Genomic DNA, 16,717 nt, shown 5'->3' on the forward strand with positions numbered 1-16,717 from the left:
ATCCTAGAGAATCATATCCTTGTAGGCCGGGATGATAATTAATCGTGCCGCAATACCCATGACAGCCGGTATTCTCAATAGCGACAGAGGCGGGCAGCCGGTCAGTAGCTTCATGACTGGCAGGGTATCATCAAACGAGTAGACCGCTGCTTGTTAACTTATTGTGTGTGATTGCCTTTCCGAACAAAGCAGGTAGAAGTGATATTATTTCACTAACGGATAGCTGAGGCTCCAGGCTATGCTCCTAAGTTGCTCTAACGTACATAGTACATTCATATTCCCTCAATCAAGCGTACCTTAAATGTCAGTGAGGCCTGTCATTACTGCGAACAAATACGCCGAAGGGAATCATTTCCTAAAGTGAACTTTCGAGCTCAGATAAAGGCAGTAAGTGGCGATGATTTCCTCATGCGGTAGGCTGTTCCTTCGGCTATCGCCAGGCATGAACAAATGTGCTGGTCCTTTCTCGTCCACTTACCATCGTTCTGTTTATGCGTTATTTTCAGCGAAGTTGCTCCGTTTTGTGACTTAGAGAAGAAATACTTGCCCCAAATCCATGGAGAGAGATATCAGATTTGCGGGTCATTCTATGTCTTTGACTTCGTCAGGAGTACCGTGTCATATCCCGGGTAGCTACACTACATTAGCATAGCCGAATCGTGCTGTGGCGATCAAGGAAAAGCACTTCACTCTGGAAGAACCCACGGAGCGGAGAATAAGGGCGCACAGTGTTCACGTTAGATGGGTGAAGATGGCGTCCAAGCATGCTGTTAGTCCAAAGCCACTTGCCATGTTGCCCAAATTTGGCTTGGTCAGAGTTCTAGGCGATTCATGCAGCACATTCCACCTGTTCTTGGTTACTACAGGGATTTGGTTCTTAAAAAATGCTTCCATGTAATTTACGCAGGTTCGTATGTGAAGTATTGAAGGTCAACAGCGACAGTACACAGGTGATTATTGAAGTTGTTCATTATGCTTTTCCATTTTCCCCATTCTCACTGGATATAGAAATGTTAGATATTCTTTTGTCTGGGTTTGAATTTACATCTATTAGAGTCAAAAGGGTATGTTTCATATTATGCATTGTCGTTACTTTAGCAACCAGATTCCTATATTGAAAGCTTTACTGGAGGTCTCTGCACCTTCCCGGGCTTTGACTCCTGTTGAATCCAGATTGCAAGTTTATAGTACCATTTGAAAGCTGGCTTTTGCAACGAGGAAACACTTCCTGAACCAGACCAAGATTTACTCTATTGTGTTTTAATATTCTAGATGGAACGGAATCCAGTTCTTATTTGCCATAAAGGCAGTTGCGAGCAGACACCGACTTCCTAGTAAATTTGACGAAAATCGAAATTCAAGGTTCAAACAAGACCAACTCAGCTGCCAATGATCTCACTCTTCATGCACACGGTGCTACCCTTCTCAACCAGAATCTCATACTTCTTGTCATCTTCTACTGCCGCAGTGCGAATAGTATACTGGTCGCCTGCATATAGTGGCGACAACGCTCTGTAAACAATCTGCCGCACCTCTCTTCCGTTTCCACCGTAGATATCCCTCCAGTAGTCCAGGATGTTGATCAAGTTCAAAGGACCGTGAACCACAACCTCGGGATGCCTCTCAATATCCTTGGTCCAAGGCTCATTGTAGTGTATCATGTGGCCGTTGAATGTGAGAGCAGAGAAACGGAAGAGACCGACAGGTGACCATTTAAGGTGACGGATGACGGCGTCGCCCGAACCCTTCTCATCTGTGATTGTGGAGGGCCCGAACGCTGGTTCCCTCTCGGGACGTGGCGGCGCAGTCTTTGCAGCCAAAGAAACGTTGACCTCAGGGCGGAAGATCCATGATCTTGACATGTGTTAGCCAGGCGAAGATAAATCTTAGTCAACAAGTCGGAAACGAACCTCTGGTCCTTGACAACAAGCCCATCACGCCCCCAGAACTCCTTCTCAACGTCCACAAGAACCATCTCATCTCCACTTCTGCTCTTCTTAGGTGTAGCACCAAGAAGCCTCGTTCGCTCCTCAACCTCTTCGCCAACCTTCAATGATGCCCCCTCGATGAATTGCATCTTCCCACCGGCCCACATCCTTCGTGTAAACGGCGCTGGCGCATTGAACGTCTTGTCAGTGCCATCCATACCCAATTCGCTTTCGACACCCGCCGGTGTAAAGTAAACAAGGTGATAGCCGGGCGGAAGCGGAGTGCCTTGCACAGGTGGGTCAGACCATACATCAACACCAGGATGAAGCTGCTTCCGATTCAAAGTCAAACTAAGGCGTTGCAGTTGGTTGGAATCAAGTATTTGTTTCCGCGTGACATCTTTGCCAGCAAAGGTTTCGAGAAGTTTGGATGCAGCGTCCGTAGCATTGGTGGTGAGAGATCTTTGTCCACGCGTGTGGCAGTGGGAGAATGCCGGTCGCATCCGGTGAGCTAGAGATGCCATAGTGATGATGATTGAGCCCAAACCGGGGATGATTTGCGGGGTCGACTTGTGAAGGGGATTTGGTTGATTGTTATTTTCAAGAAAGAGGAAATCGTTTCAATGGATTTGAAGACATCAAGGCGGATGGTTCTCACTCGCTCAACACCAATTCTCGGTAAGTAACGCCGACCTTGCTAGTTGAGGTGTAGGCGAAGTGCTGCTGCATCGAGGAGTGAGGCGGTAGGCTACTCGGCTATATGCTGTCGGCTTCTTGCTCGCCCACTAGTGGCGGAGACAATAGCCGAGACATGCCCCTGGGGAGAAGTAGCCGAGAGATGCAATGGCGTGTGTAACTAGGGTTTCTAGTCTTCTGCAAAGAGAGTCTCGGAAAACCAATTCCCGAGATAACATTGATGATTGAACCCCAATCAGCCATCTGGTAACCCTTGTCATAGGCACCGCTGGAGAAAGTTGAGCCCCTCAACCTGCATCGGACCATTGGCGTAGAGTTGGGGGTCCAGAAACAATCCAAGGTCTTCCAACGCATCTTCGCCTTCCCAATTGGTTCTCATCAGGTTAAAATACTGATCCTCTATAGCATCAGACCTTCTTTGCACCGGTGGGTCGGAAAGAAGAGCATGAGACGGGCTTGTTGTCGATGTATCGAGCGGACTAAAGCTAGCTGTAAATCCTGGATCGCCCTCGGCGGTTGCAGAATCGGTGTTGTTATTGTGTAGCCTCTTAGCGATTGGCTCATCGAGATACTGAAGGAAGAGATCCAATACGTTATTGTTTATGCGCCAGTACTTTTGTATTTCTTTCAAGCCTAATAGGCACATTTGTGCTCTGTGCTCTGCGAGTCGGCGTCCTATTCCATCAGCCGACCTGATGTCGATAGCGTGGATACAAAGAGCCGCAAATAAGCTTGTAAGCCTAGAGGAGTAAGACAATGGTTCGAAAAAGTTTCGTTGGGGGCACTTACAGATGCATTTGACCGTACTGTAAAGTCTTCTGCGCAAGCATGTCCTCAGCAATCCTACTAATACGACATGCAGCAGCGAGTGCTGCTTTCTTATCATCTTCATCTTGGTTTCGAAGCCAGCCATTGCGGTGAACGAGAATACGTAGGTGACTGAAGTATTTAGTGGGGGATCTTGAACAGAAACCATGGTGTTGTTTCGGCAACTTACTTGTAAGCTAGATGTATGAGACATGTCAGGACTGATGATTGACCATCTTCTGGACCCCTGCGCATTTCATCTGGCAAGCTGTTCTTCCACCGTTCAAGTTGCTGCTTTAGATCGCGGACTTCAGCAGGTCCTGGGGGCCCCCGCCCTGGAGCGAAATGAGTATCCATTATTCTTCCAACTGCACATGCGTTAGAGAACAGATAACAAGATGGACTGATGTTCGAATGACTTACGTAGCCGCGCAATATCCACCATCTTAACAGCGTAATGGATATGCTCAGGCTTAGTCGAGCCAAAGTCAGTTCCCTGTTGGTCGTCTGCATCATCTTCGAGGTCTGCGGCCGTCAACGGCTCAATGTCGCAATCTTCATCACGAATCCGACAAGGCAAACCGAGTGATATTGCTGCCTGCCGTTCTCGGACCTTGGTCAAGTCAGTCAACTTGCATAGCTTTCATAGTATAACATGGTTCTCACATAGATGGACCACCACACTCTCCTTCTCATGCGGGCGAACTGAGAGTCCCGAGTAATAAATCGAGTCCTTTCTAATCAGCTGTTACACCCGACCATACCTCAGTAGTGCATACTTACGATCGATGAAGTCCATGTGTCTGAGCAAGTGTCAAGACGCATCCCAGCCAGTATCTCACATCTCGCCAGTCCGTAGGGCCGCCCCTCCAGAAACTGCAAAGAAAGAGGGACTGGATGAGAGTGAATTCGTCTTTCTCCCAGTTAGAATGAAATAGAATTCGGGCCCTTGAATAGGTTACGTTCTTCGCCTCCGAGCGGTCTTTGAAACCCATGGCGGTGATGGTTGTTTCATCACAGTAAGTGGAGCCGATGAAGAGCATTGCCTGCAATAAGAGAGGCGAGATATCCATTGTCACAAGCCGCTTTGCAATATCCGCGCGATCGAGAATAGGAAAGCAGGGGTGAAACCACTTGAAATAGGCACGAAGGGCTGGTAGACAGCTTTGCATGTCAGGGAAGGTCAAGGCGCCTTCATCTCTCAGATATCTCTCGGTCGCTGAGCTGATATGATGAGTGCTTGCAGGTGACGTAGCTAGGTCTTGGAATTGTGGTGTTTGAGGAACCGGAAAGGCGAGGCGGCCCTTCAAGCCAACGTCTCCAGCAGTAGCATCAGACCCAGTCTCAGAAGCTCCAGGAACAAGGGTAAGGAAGTTGGATTCCCCGAAAAATCGACTACTCCCCGTCCCGGAAGCAGAGTGTACTGATGCTGGCGTCTCGACATGAAAATGGGCCTGCGAAGTACTAGAGCTCGGGAGTCCTTGAGACGGCGATGCGGCGCTCATGGAGGCAAGGGTTGCTGCCACGGCGGATGTGAGCGCCGAAGGCGGAGTCGGAGCTGCGGGCTCCGGGGTCGCGGACGCGGCCGCTGCGAGTTGCTTTTCCTTCTTCGACTTCCGGGGATATCTGGCTGGTGTCAGGTACCGGTACTCATGCATTGACGTAAGGGGAGGAGAAACTGCACTCACCGGCCTCTTCTTGAAGGCAAAACTTCGCATGTTGACTTTGAGATCTCGCAATTGGAGCATGGGAGGCGCTCAGTGACGTTGCAGCGGATGCGGCGAGAGTTGCATTCCCTACACGCGTGTTTTGCGCGAGGTTTCCTTAGTCCTTCGGCTGGCATTTAGAATGTGGGCCTTGAAGAAATACTGTCATAAAATTCAAATGAGTGGTATGACGGTTTTGTTAATCTTCGCCGGGTATGGCTCGATGTATACTCTTGAGCGCGTCGAAGACAGGCTGTGTGACGGTTGTGTATTTTCGACCCCAGTCATGGGATGGGAATTACACATGTTGGTGCCACAATTCCAGCCAATGTTCCTAGTCGCCTCGGCTTCTCTACCCGAGGCGGACTCACCGAGCGCCACTTTGATACACCGAGAGTATAAGCTCAAAGAACATGGCAACACCTGAGTGTTAAACCATGATTTTGAAGATTATATTAACATCAAACTTATTCAAAACAAAATTGAGCCACCGCCAACTTGAGACGGCTTGATAGATATTGAGCACATATACTATGACGATGGATGAATGATTACCTTCTGGAGAAGTTCTCCATTTGAATTTATCCTGTCCCATCACTACAATTGGGTTGACAACCTCTTTCGCATTGATAAAACATTTTAATACGCGCATTTAACAGTTCGGTTAGATTGGACTGTGAAAACGAGCAAAAACAAAACCTTGAAGTTAGTAAGTCGACAACATGATTTAATGTGTTCACAAAACATCAGTTGTTCAAGGTGTTTCTATTATTCTCTGCAAATAATGATGCCTAGTAACGCCTTCCTATAACCCTTAAACAAAAGCCTTCTCTTCAATGCTGCTCAAATCTCTCTTGAGTGCTGCTTAGTAACTTCGCGGCAGCTGGAGTACCTTCTCACCAATGTAATTCAAAATCATCTCTCGGCTAACAGGCGCGATGCGAGGAACAAGACACTCTCTGAAATACCTTTCCACATCATATTCTGCCGCATATCCCATACCTCCATGTGTGAGCACGGCTCGCTCGCAAGCAGTAAAGGCTGCCTCTGCAGCCATGTACTTGGCGCTATTGCATGCAACACCAACAGCATCTTGACGAATAGACGCATCTTCTTTGCTGGCGTCATACAGTCTCGCCGCGTGGTAAGTCGCCAACTTTGCTGCCTCCAACCGCATGTACGCGTCGGCAAGTGGGTGTGCGATGGCTTGGTTCTGCCCAATGGGCCTTTGGAAGACAACGCGATCGCGTGCGTACTCAGAGGCCTTTGCAATCGCGGCATAGCCCAATCCCAAAGCCTCACCTGCCAGTAGGCAACGCTCAGCATTCATGCCGTGAAGGATGATCTTGAAGCCCTGGCCTTCCTGGCCGATGAGGCTGGAGGCGGGGATAGCATAGTTGTCGAAAAAGACCTCGTTTGCGTCGACGGCACGGCCACCCATTTTCTTGATTTTGCGCATATCAAGGCCAGGTTGGCTGCGGTCAAGATCAATGCAGAAGAGAGAAAGGCCCTCGCTTGGTTTCTTGCAGTCTTCGAGCGCTTTGGTTCGTGCGAGAAGGATCATCTTGGATGCGACTTGCGCGCAGGTGATCCATATCTTCTGGCCAGTCACCAGGTACGAGCCATCGGATTGCTTCTTGGCCGTCGTTGAGAGACGAAGGGTATCAAGACCGGCGTTGGGCTCCGTCACTCCGAAGCATGCACGCCATTTACCTGAGATGATGTTGGGGATCGTGCTCTCAAGCTGTTCTTGGGTTCCAAACTTGGCGAGGGGTTGCGTTGCGTAGACATTGGCATGAATGGACTGAGCACCGGCCATGCCGGCGCCGGACTCGGTGATTGTCTGCATCATCATGGTAGCCTCTGAGATTCCCAAGCCTGAACCTCCCAGGGACTCTGGGAGTGCGATACCCAACCAGCCATCCTTGGCGAGGGCGGCATGGAACTCCTTCGGGTCTTGTTCGTTTTGATCATGCTCTTGCCAGTAAGTGTTGGGAAATTGAGCGCAGACCTGATTTACTGCTTCTCGGACGGTCAGCTGGTTTTCCGTGAAACCAGTTGTCTCCATTATCCTGCGCGATGAGGATGTTGAAAAGGTCGCACCCTTGGGCCTAGGTACTGGGGTCCGGCGCAGACACCCCGCCGTCTTGACGGCTGGTCTGACAAGGCGCCAAAGGTTCCGAGTAACTGGTTGCGACATGATGAATAAGACGAAGCAAAGTATAGAAGAAACTGATGAATTGATTCGTTGCGTTCGACTGAGCCTCTGTCAACCAACCTAAATATCATACTCCAAAGGCCGACTTGCTTTGTTAAAGGCAGTAATGGCAACTTCTCACCCGGCAAATGAACCCGAAAACATTAATTATTCCCGGTTAATTAGCGCCTTAGTGACGACACTAGGTGGGCGATCGGCAAGTTGGGGAATCTTGCATAAAGCCGACTTCGGGCGAAGTAGCCGAGTCGACTAACTGCTGGGGCAGGGCGCTCGATGCCGTAAACCTGCACTATTGGGGTCTGAGACAAAGGCCGAGGTCAAATACCATTGCTTGTTAGAACAGGTTCTTGCGGATATCTCTCTCGAACAATGAAGGCATAAGAAAAGACAAGCCGGCTTTTCACAGATGTTCCATTGTTCTGGATGAACCTCTCATGTTTGACTAGATCTTCTTTGAAATTGTAGCTCCATTTCGCCAATCGCAAGCTCGGAACCCATCAGCTGCACCCCCTTCAGCTCAAAAGTCGGAATGGCTCCCAGCCGAACAGCCTGGACCTTCTTGGCCCCCAGAGCCAACCTGCTCAAGATTCCACTTAGAGCAACTCTTACACCAAAAAGATGCCAAAGGAGTTGTGTATCTTCAAGTCGACATCAATCTCCCCATGGTATTATGCCTCATAGAGCTATGAGTACAACGCCAGTCACGGCCGCCAAGGAACCACTGCCTCTGGAAGGCATCACAGTCGTCAGCCTCGAGCATGCCATCGCAGCGCCCTTTTGCACTCGCCAACTCGCAGACATGGGTGCCCGTGTCATCAAAATTGAGCGCCCCGGTGTTGGGGATTTTGCTCGGGCATACGACACTCGTGTCAACGGCATGGCATCCCACTTTGTGTGGACCAACCGGTCTAAAGAAAGCCTTGCGCTGGACCTCAAGGACCCCAAACATTTTGATGTTCTCAAGCGACTCCTTGCAAAGTCGGACGTGCTAGTCCAGAATCTCGCACCCGGCGCAACGGAGAGACTGGGCCTCGGATACTCTACCCTCAAAGAATCGCACCCGTCACTTATCGTCTGTGACATCTCAGGATACGGCTCAGACGGTCCATACAGAGACAAGAAGGCATATGACCTACTTGTCCAGAGTGAAGCGGGTTTTCTATCTGTCACGGGCAACGGACCCCAGCCAGCAAAAGCAGGCATCTCCATCGCCGACATCTCGGCGGGAATGTATGCTTACTCCAACATTCTTGCCGCCATTATCAAGCGTGGCAAGACTGGCAAAGGAACAAGGATAGATATATCGATGCTGGAGAGCATGACCGAGTGGATGACCTTCCCCCTGTACTACACTTATAATGGGGCCCCGGGACTCGCCCGATCTGGTGCTTCCCATGCCTCGATCTATCCCTACGGCCCTTTTGAGACTGGAGGGGGAGGGACTGTGATGCTTGGCGTGCAGAATGAGAGGGAGTGGGCAAATCTTTGCCGTGATGTTCTTGGCGATGAGGCGCTTGCCAAGGACCCCAGATTTATGAACAACACACTTAGGACACAGAACCGTGAAGAGTTGAGGAAGATCATCTGTGATGTGTTTTCCAAGTTCTCTCCTGAGGAGCTCCTGAAGAAGTTGGACGCTGCTTCGATTGCAAACGCCAAGGTGAATGATATGCAGGGCGTATGGGATCATCCGCAACTAAGGGCGAGGGGGCGATGGACGGATGTTGAGACGCCGAATGGGACAATTCCGGCGCTCATTCCACCGGGATTTGGGAACGTCGAGGCTTCTCGGATGGACAAGGTCCCCGACCTGGGGGAGCACAATGAAACCATCTTTAGAGAGTTGGGGGTTGAACCATAAACCACTGATGTGGGTAACTGGTTATACCATTGAAGAGCGGTTAGCTAGTCATTATCCAGGTGGTACAATTGTATTCTTGGATACATAGAAATGGTTTACGCTATGATTCAGCTTCGTCAAGGCGAAAGACAGAGGAGAGTATAATGATGCTAGCCTAATAAGCATGGCAAGTGTGTTAACGTCAATTCAATGCGTTGGAGTGTTGGGGATCCAGATAAGTATGTTACCTCTACACTAGGCTGTGATCCATTTACTACTGCCGGTATCGTATTCTTACTTGTGCTGCTCATACAGATCCTACACAACAATGACCCCTAAATTCTTTTTCGAGCAGGCAGCAAAGTTCCTCGAAATAAATTTCTGCCATTTGGGAATGTCGACAGACTTTCTGAGGGTCGAGTACTTTTTCCATACGCACTCTAAAGGAGAAGGCTGCGTCTTGACATTCTCGACTCAAGCTTACGTAGCTGGAGAGTACGAAAAGCTGGCCCGGGATATTTCAGATTTAGATATGCTTCTCATACTCATTCATAGCATGGCACAGAGACTCAGACGGGGCACCATCAGCATAATGGTGTCGACGGCTTTGAATGCATATGAAGCAACCGCGGATGGACTAGACCAAGCCACAAAGGACATCAAGACATCCCAGCAGATAATCAAGGCAAACTGCCTCATTCTACAACGCAATGCATTGGCGAAGTCTGAAGAAGAAATTAAGGGTGGCCAACTGAAAAACAATTACATTCGTGCCAGTGACATTAAAGCCAGACTGCCCAAAGAAAACAAGCCGAATGCTTAAGAGGCTAAGTGTAATGCTGAAAGTTACTCCAGAGTAACGCACAAGTTGATGAGGTAGTCTAGAATGTCCAGAGGCTTTGATCAAGTGCTTAAGACCTGCTCTGCACATAGTCTATGTAATTCCCGCTGCTCAAAATCTTTATAATTTAATCATCGTGAGTTGAAATCTTTAAGTGAGATAATAATCTGCAAATCTCAAGAATCACCATCCGCTGCACTGTGGCATTATGTTTACCCCTAGCAAGTGGAAGCACTGATTAGGTGCCAAGGGCGGCTCCCTGTATGTCAGACAAATGTGGGTACGGGTGATCCCGTCATTCGGGAGTGATTATCCTGACATATTCAGATACTATCATTAGAACCTTTCTCCCAGGGAGGATGTATTCTTCCTATCTGTGACTAAATATCGTTTGTAACATTCTCAATCATGGATCATTGTGGGGTCAGCGCCTGTCCGTCTAACAACTACAATCTCACGAACCTGCAAGTACTCCATGCTAAGAATGATCTTCCTTGAATTACAGAGCTTTGCTCATTCTAGCGGCTAATTTGTCAAGTTCAGGGACCCTGATGATAGGGGGTAGTGGTATCGCTATCAAAATCTTTTTTGTTGCTGCTAGTGGTGTCTTACTTTATGCTATGAAAGTGAATCTGCTCTACAAGTCCAGGGGATACAGCGTGTGGGCTGAAGGCTTTCGGCATCGTTACAGGGACTTCAAAAGGATTGTGTACCTGAGTACTGAGCACTATTCAGCGGCTATTTAGTGGCAAAGTTCAACAGCGCATGCACCTATGCCTTAATCTTCCCCAGCTTTTCTTATTGCTTTGCGTGACTCTACACGAGCTGGGACCGCTCGTCTACCTGGCACGGTTTGAATCTATCACAATACTGTTTACTATTCATGGCTTGCCTGTATCTCTGGGTATTTTTAAACCGTGAACCAATGCCCTCTTTAGAGTAGTCTAATTCCTTGTTGATAACACATTGGGTTACTGATCCCTAAGTTGTCTACTTTTATTCAAAGACAACATCGCAGGTTAGCTTCATCGGCGCTTCGAGTTCCGATGTGAACACGTAAAAATAAGGGAACAGTTACCTCAATATAGTCGCGTGCTCCCCGCCGCGGCGCGTTGCACTACAATACCCACGCCCTCGAAGACGGCCATGAGAAGGCCGCAGCCGATGGCATTGTTTCTCGCGGCCTTGTAGCCGCTGCGAATGGCTAGCGACCCTCCCGTAAGAAGTCCGGCGGCGATACCGTTCCATGGATCTTCCTTATGGCGGATGCCGGTGACGGCGCAGGTATAAAGACCCAGAAGCCCCCCAAAGGCGGCAAAATTACCACCGAGCACCGGGACCCTCGACTTGATAGCCGTCATGGCTCCGATGCCCCGCTCACCGGCCGGCGAGTTGCGCGCCCCTTTGACGCCATGCCAAATTGTACCGCCGATTACCTGCATAGCAACACATGTTAGAGGGCTCGATTCTGTCAATTGTATGTAGAGTGGGAGAAAATTGCGTACGCCCATGCTGAACGCGCCGCCGGCATCTGTGAGAATGACCCATGGGCAGGGTTCGCGCCCGGTATCCATTGCCAAGGTGGTATATTAGATAGTGAGGTAAAGACAGATATCCATCGGTGAGTTTCCAGAGTCTCCCAAGGAGACCCGGCGTCCATCAGCTTTCTCCTTTAACATCATAGACGTTATATAGTATACGCCTGGTGCAGGCGTTTTCGTCCGACGCTGTTATGCTGACAGGCTGATGGCCAGCCATCTTTTGAGATGGACAGTAAGCGGACATGCGATCGCACTCTGGTCCACTTATAGACAGTAATAAGCTGGTACTCACGTATTTAACACACCGCGCAATGCAGGGGTGCATGACAGGCAGTCGCCCAACACGCTGTAGGCATGCGGCAAAGCAATCTTTGGCGATTATTTTATGATATGTCTTGTGGCTGTTTTGCCTGCGGTCTTCCCGCTCTCAACCTCAACACACCATCCACAAATCATCTCTTCTCATTTTCAGCCTAAAGCATCAACTTGAAAACATGGCGGCGCCAAGACCCATCAGCTCTTACAGCTGCCTTACCTTTGACTGTTTCGGTACGCTGGTCGATTGGGAGTCAGCCGTGTTTAACGCCCTATCGGAGGTGAGAGGCCAGCTTGACCCCTCCCATCCGCTCCGGAATGACCAAGGCGGCACTGTCAAGCTCTTCGCTAAGCACGAGGGACGCCGTGTGCGGGAGCAACCGGAAGAAATCTACCAGCGGATCCTGGAGGACGTTTACGGCGACATTGCCGACGAACTGGGCGTCAAGGCGCCCGAAGAGTCCAAAAAGCGTTTCGGCGCCAGCATCGGAGAGTGGCCCGCTTTCCCCGACACCGTTGATGCTCTCAAGCGTCTCAAGAAGCACTTCAAACTCGTCATTCTCTCCAATGTCGACAGACGCTCTTTTGACGGAACTTTATCGGGCCCTTTGAAAGAGGTCGACTTCGATGCCATATACACGGCACAAGATATTGGCTCGTATAAGCCTGACCCGCGCAACTTTGACTATCTGGTCGAGCACTTGGGCAAAGATCATGGGGTGAGCAAGGACGGCATCATTCATACAGCCTATAGCTTTCCCCATGATCTCGTACCGGCCAAGAAGATCGGTATCGTAGGGGCGTGGATAGAACGTGGCCAGGAGGTCCCGACAGTCATGGGAGGCAAACTGGAGGATGTCCCGGAAGATCTGAGGCCGACATGGCAGTTCAAGACGCTTGGTGAAATGGCGGATGCGGTAGATGCCGATGCTGCAAAGAACGCGTAGTGGCTTAAAGGCTTGGTCACTGGTTAAGGTTGCGATTCAGTAATGTGCACCCCAATTTGATCGGCAATGACAGATTAATACTCTATGAAGCCTACTCTTTTCATTCGCACGATACATCACAAGGTAGAAATGCGGATTTCATACATAGAAACAGTCGTTGGGAATATAATGACTGTTGTTTCATGCGTTACCTGCCTTGTACTTCCTAAAGTCCGAAAAGATACAGATGCACACACATGAGATTTTTAATAAAGTGCCAGCTAACAGCTACATCCCAGCACTCTGTGCTATCAATCCAGACAAGAATCTATACACTTAACGGGAGCATGTATTATCCACCCGCGAAAATGACTCCTCTACAGGCGCCTTCGCCACCTCACAGTGTTCAAAGCCATCGCTTCTCATTACAAATATAAAGCTAGCCCTTTCCGAAGGCTCGGGTGAATCCCATGAGGTTCGTAAGCTAAGGGGAAAAAACCCCACGATCTTAGCATTCCTAAGAATGGGTGTGCTCTCGGGATCGGCCCGCTAGCCACTAGTCCGCTCCGGCTTACTGTCGGTATTATGTCAGGTACCGGTCATGTAGCCCATTGCGCTTCTCATCCCAAAGCAGGTTGTGCTTCCTGACTCTAACTGTGTCCAGTGAAATCAATAGGTCGACGGAGAAATTGCCTATTCTAGATGGCACCCATCTCAGAATAACCAGGTGAGCATTCAAGTCAGCCGCTTACCACACGTTTCTCGTAGAGGTGCCTGGCGGGAACGTTGTCTCGGCATGAGCTATACTTTGAGCGACAGAAAGGATATCCTAGATGGTTCGGCCAAGGTAGATGATAGAGTGTCTGTCAAGCTGAGAACCGTCATATCAAAGTCAGCGATATATGATGTAGGGTCCTAGATTGTGATGCAAGTGAACAATCACACCATAACCCCCAAGTTCGCTTCGCTGTTTGAAAGGTGCACTTGAACCTTCAAAATATCTATCTCCTTCTTCCCCTTTCAAAGGCATATCGCTTTATACTAGGTTTCATTGGACGTAACGCTTACTTTCAATACTGCCCCTACTCAATCTCAAGAGCTTTACTACAACTAAGCAACATGTCCTTTACTCACCCAGACTTCGTTCCCCCATTGGCCTATGACCCTCCAGACACGCTGACCGTCCATGAGTTTCTGTTTGGGGATGGGGACAAGTATGGACGGCACCCCAAAACTAAGTCGAGGCCACCGTTTACCTGCGGAGTTACGGGCAAGGCGTACTCTGCGGTCGAGGTGGCTGAACGAGTGGAGCTTCTGGCGCGAGCGCTTGGCTCGGACTTGGGGTGGCAAGTCAACGAGGGACATGAAATGGACAAGGTGATTGGAATTTACAGCCTCAATACGGTAATGACCAGAATATACCCAAATGCATGGTTTATATGGTATTAACATGCGCCCAGATCGATACGTTGACCGTCTCCTGGGCCACCCATCGCCTCTCGGGCGTATCTTGCCCCATAAGCTCCGCTTATTCCGAGATGGAGCTCACAAACTTGTTGAAGAATGTGAACTGCAAAGCCTTGTTCACGTGCAAGCCTCTCCTGGAGCAGGCGCTCGACGCGGCCGCGGCGGTCGGCATTCCAAGCCGCCATGTTTACCTGCTTGACCTACCTCCTCAGTTTGAAGGAAATGCCACAGTGTTACCGAGGACGAAGTCAGTCGATCGTCTGATTAAAGAAGCCCGCAGCATGAAGCCTCTACCACGACTGCAATGGAGCAAGGGCCAAGGCGCTCGTCAGACTGCGTTTATCTGCGCCTCCAGTGGAACATCTGGATTGCCGGTAAGCTACGGAATCATTGAAATCGCTCTTAGCGAAACCTTACTGATGGTGCGGGAATAGAAATGTGTTAGGATGTCACACAAGAACGTTATCGCAAACATTATCCAAGTAGCTACATATGAAAGCGTCACAAACCATAGGGAGACAGAGTTGAGCCTTGGGGTCCTCCCACTGAGCCATGGCTATGCTTTGAACACAGTCTCACTCGTTAGTGTCTATAGGGGAGATGGTGTTGTCATTTTACAGTCTTTTGACCTCTTTCAAACACTTGAGGCTATCGAGAAATATTCTCTGAGACGTCTATGGTTGGTGAGTACAACATGGCGCTTTCGTTTGGCTCTTCTGCTAAAGACTTCATTCATACAGATTCCTTCCATGATTACCGCCATCACGAAAGCTATCTCTCTTGTTAACAAGTACGATCTAAGCAGTGTCAACACCGTAGTTACTGCGGCTTCTCCGTTGGACCAGGAGACGTCGTCTCGTTTCAGCCAGTTGTTCCCCAGTTGTAAAGTGATCCAGGCCTACGGCCTTACCGAAGCGTCGGTCATCATTACAATGACGGATTTGGACGACATCATGCACGGTTCCAGCGGGAGCTTGCTCCCCGAAATTCAAGCGCGACTGGTTGATACGACCGGCCAGGATATCGACGAGTTTAACCGCGCAGGCGAGCTTTGGGTTCGTTCCCCTGGAGTGATGCTCGGGTACCTCAACAACGAAATGGCGACACGAGAGATGATTACCGAAGACGGCTGGCTACGAACAGGTGATTTGGTGGAGATCAGACAAAGCCCTAGAGGAAATGAGCACATCTTCATCGTAGACCGCATCAAAGAACTCATCAAAGTCAGGGTAAGTCAGCGGCCAGCTTATTTCCATACCCAGAGACAATTGCTGACGCATCCACGCACTGCAGGGCATGCAAGTAGCACCGGCAGAGCTAGAAAGCTTCCTTCTGCTGCACCCTGCCGTTATTGATGCCGCAGTGGTTCCGGTGCCCAGTGACTCTGCTGGGGAGCTACCATTAGCATACGTTGTTAAATCGCCGTTGGCAAAACACCGAGATGAATCGCTGCTAAGAGAGGAACTTTACAATCATGTCAAAGTGTCTCTGTCGCAGTACAAGCACCTTGATGGCGGCATCGAGTTCACGGACGTGATACCAAAGACGATCAGCGGCAAAACGAAGCGAGCAATTTTGAAAGAGAGGGCCAGAAAAATTGTTAATGAGAGAAAGCTACTGGCTCAGGTGGCAACTGAATGGCAGGAAATGGCGGAAAACGGGGATTCTGGCTTGATTCAGGTTGTTGATTTTGACTCGGATTCGGATGATGATTATTGATACCTTCGCTACCAAGCAATACTTTTCTTTTACCGTTTAGTCCAGCATGTATTTCGCCGCTATGGAGTCAAATCTTTTAAAATTCATTGCTGCTTTTTGATTAAAAAAACTTCTTCCTTCGCGTCTATGATTTCCTATTGAACTAGGTAGATTTATCATGGCCGTAGACCGGGCCAGCGCTTAGGTGCCACCAGATTGATTCGTCACCGTGATAGTTTCAGCTACTCCCCTGTTCGCCGAAACCTTCTTGATAGGAAAATTCTCTGGCCGTCAGTAACCAGGCAATTGTTTCTAGTACTATGGTGTCGCAATCACCTACATCTCAAGGGGTTGGAATTACCTTACTGCATAACGTGCTGCGCCTATAGTAACATCGCTGATAGTACGCATGCCGCAGTTCATTATCCTACCGGTTCCTAGAAATCCGTTTCCAGAAGCTGATCAGCGTTAAACCTAAGAAAAAAAAACCTGGACACTGTCCGTTGTGCCGCATGCCTAATATCGCCCCTGGTACGTAAGCTGCATGAGACACTTGGCTTGCCATGAAGACAGGCGAGACAATCTGACTCAGGAGTCCGACCTGGCCGCACTTGCTTATGGGATCTCCACACCCCGCTTAGTAGCCTTGTATCCCTTCTCTTGGGCTTCGCTAATGCCTGTAGGAGCAGCGCCGAGCATGGGTAACGTGGGCTTGTCTGGTGCCAACTCTTGAA

At 49.4% G+C, this 16,717-nt stretch overlaps 7 protein-coding genes across 7 annotated transcripts; 3 read left to right on the plus strand and 4 right to left on the minus strand.

Annotated features, from left to right (window-relative positions):
* Window positions 1-1,379: 1,379 nt before the first annotated feature.
* Window positions 1,380-2,452, minus strand: CTRU02_209138 (uncharacterized protein; the record flags this gene model as incomplete). Its single annotated transcript, XM_036732787.1, has 2 exons — window positions 1,380-1,854; window positions 1,911-2,452. The coding sequence occupies 2 exons, from the start codon at window positions 2,450-2,452 to the stop codon at window positions 1,380-1,382; spliced, it is 1,017 nt and encodes a 338-aa protein (XP_036575530.1).
* A 428-nt stretch (window positions 2,453-2,880) lies between these two features.
* Window positions 2,881-5,274, minus strand: CTRU02_209139 (uncharacterized protein; the record flags this gene model as incomplete). The annotated part of the gene is made up of 7 exons (XM_036732786.1): window positions 2,881-3,364; window positions 3,414-3,563; window positions 3,622-3,799; window positions 3,855-4,044; window positions 4,098-4,164; window positions 4,215-5,057; window positions 5,120-5,274. 7 exons carry the CDS (start codon window positions 5,272-5,274, stop codon window positions 2,881-2,883), a joined length of 2,067 nt encoding a protein of 688 aa, XP_036575529.1.
* A 728-nt stretch (window positions 5,275-6,002) lies between these two features.
* Window positions 6,003-7,337, minus strand: CTRU02_209140 (acyl-CoA dehydrogenase domain-containing protein; the record flags this gene model as incomplete). The annotated part of the gene is made up of 1 exon (XM_036732785.1): window positions 6,003-7,337. The coding sequence occupies one exon, from the start codon at window positions 7,335-7,337 to the stop codon at window positions 6,003-6,005; it is 1,335 nt and encodes a 444-aa protein (XP_036575528.1).
* Window positions 7,338-7,884: 547 nt separating this feature from the next.
* CTRU02_209141 (l-carnitine dehydratase bile acid-inducible protein f) lies at window positions 7,885-9,216 on the plus strand (the record flags this gene model as incomplete). The annotated part of the gene is made up of 1 exon (XM_036732784.1): window positions 7,885-9,216. One exon carries the CDS (start codon window positions 7,885-7,887, stop codon window positions 9,214-9,216), a length of 1,332 nt encoding a protein of 443 aa, XP_036575527.1.
* A 1,899-nt stretch (window positions 9,217-11,115) lies between these two features.
* Window positions 11,116-11,610, minus strand: CTRU02_209142 (mitochondrial import inner membrane translocase subunit; the record flags this gene model as incomplete). Its single annotated transcript, XM_036732783.1, has 2 exons — window positions 11,116-11,483; window positions 11,538-11,610. 2 exons carry the CDS (start codon window positions 11,608-11,610, stop codon window positions 11,116-11,118), a joined length of 441 nt encoding a protein of 146 aa, XP_036575526.1.
* Window positions 11,611-12,071: 461 nt separating this feature from the next.
* Window positions 12,072-12,839, plus strand: CTRU02_209143 (haloacid dehalogenase protein; the record flags this gene model as incomplete). The annotated part of the gene is made up of 1 exon (XM_036732782.1): window positions 12,072-12,839. One exon carries the CDS (start codon window positions 12,072-12,074, stop codon window positions 12,837-12,839), a length of 768 nt encoding a protein of 255 aa, XP_036575525.1.
* Window positions 12,840-13,937: 1,098 nt separating this feature from the next.
* On the plus strand, window positions 13,938-16,004 carry CTRU02_209144 (phenylacetyl-ligase-like protein; the record flags this gene model as incomplete). The annotated part of the gene is made up of 5 exons (XM_036732781.1): window positions 13,938-14,222; window positions 14,279-14,659; window positions 14,720-14,968; window positions 15,026-15,514; window positions 15,579-16,004. 5 exons carry the CDS (start codon window positions 13,938-13,940, stop codon window positions 16,002-16,004), a joined length of 1,830 nt encoding a protein of 609 aa, XP_036575524.1.
* Between the last annotated feature and the right edge of the window lie 713 nt (window positions 16,005-16,717).

The sequence above is a fragment of the Colletotrichum truncatum genome, assembly GCF_014235925.2.
Source record: "Colletotrichum truncatum strain CMES1059 chromosome Unknown Contig_0005, whole genome shotgun sequence".
Taxonomy (NCBI): Eukaryota; Fungi; Ascomycota; class Sordariomycetes; order Glomerellales; family Glomerellaceae; genus Colletotrichum; species Colletotrichum truncatum.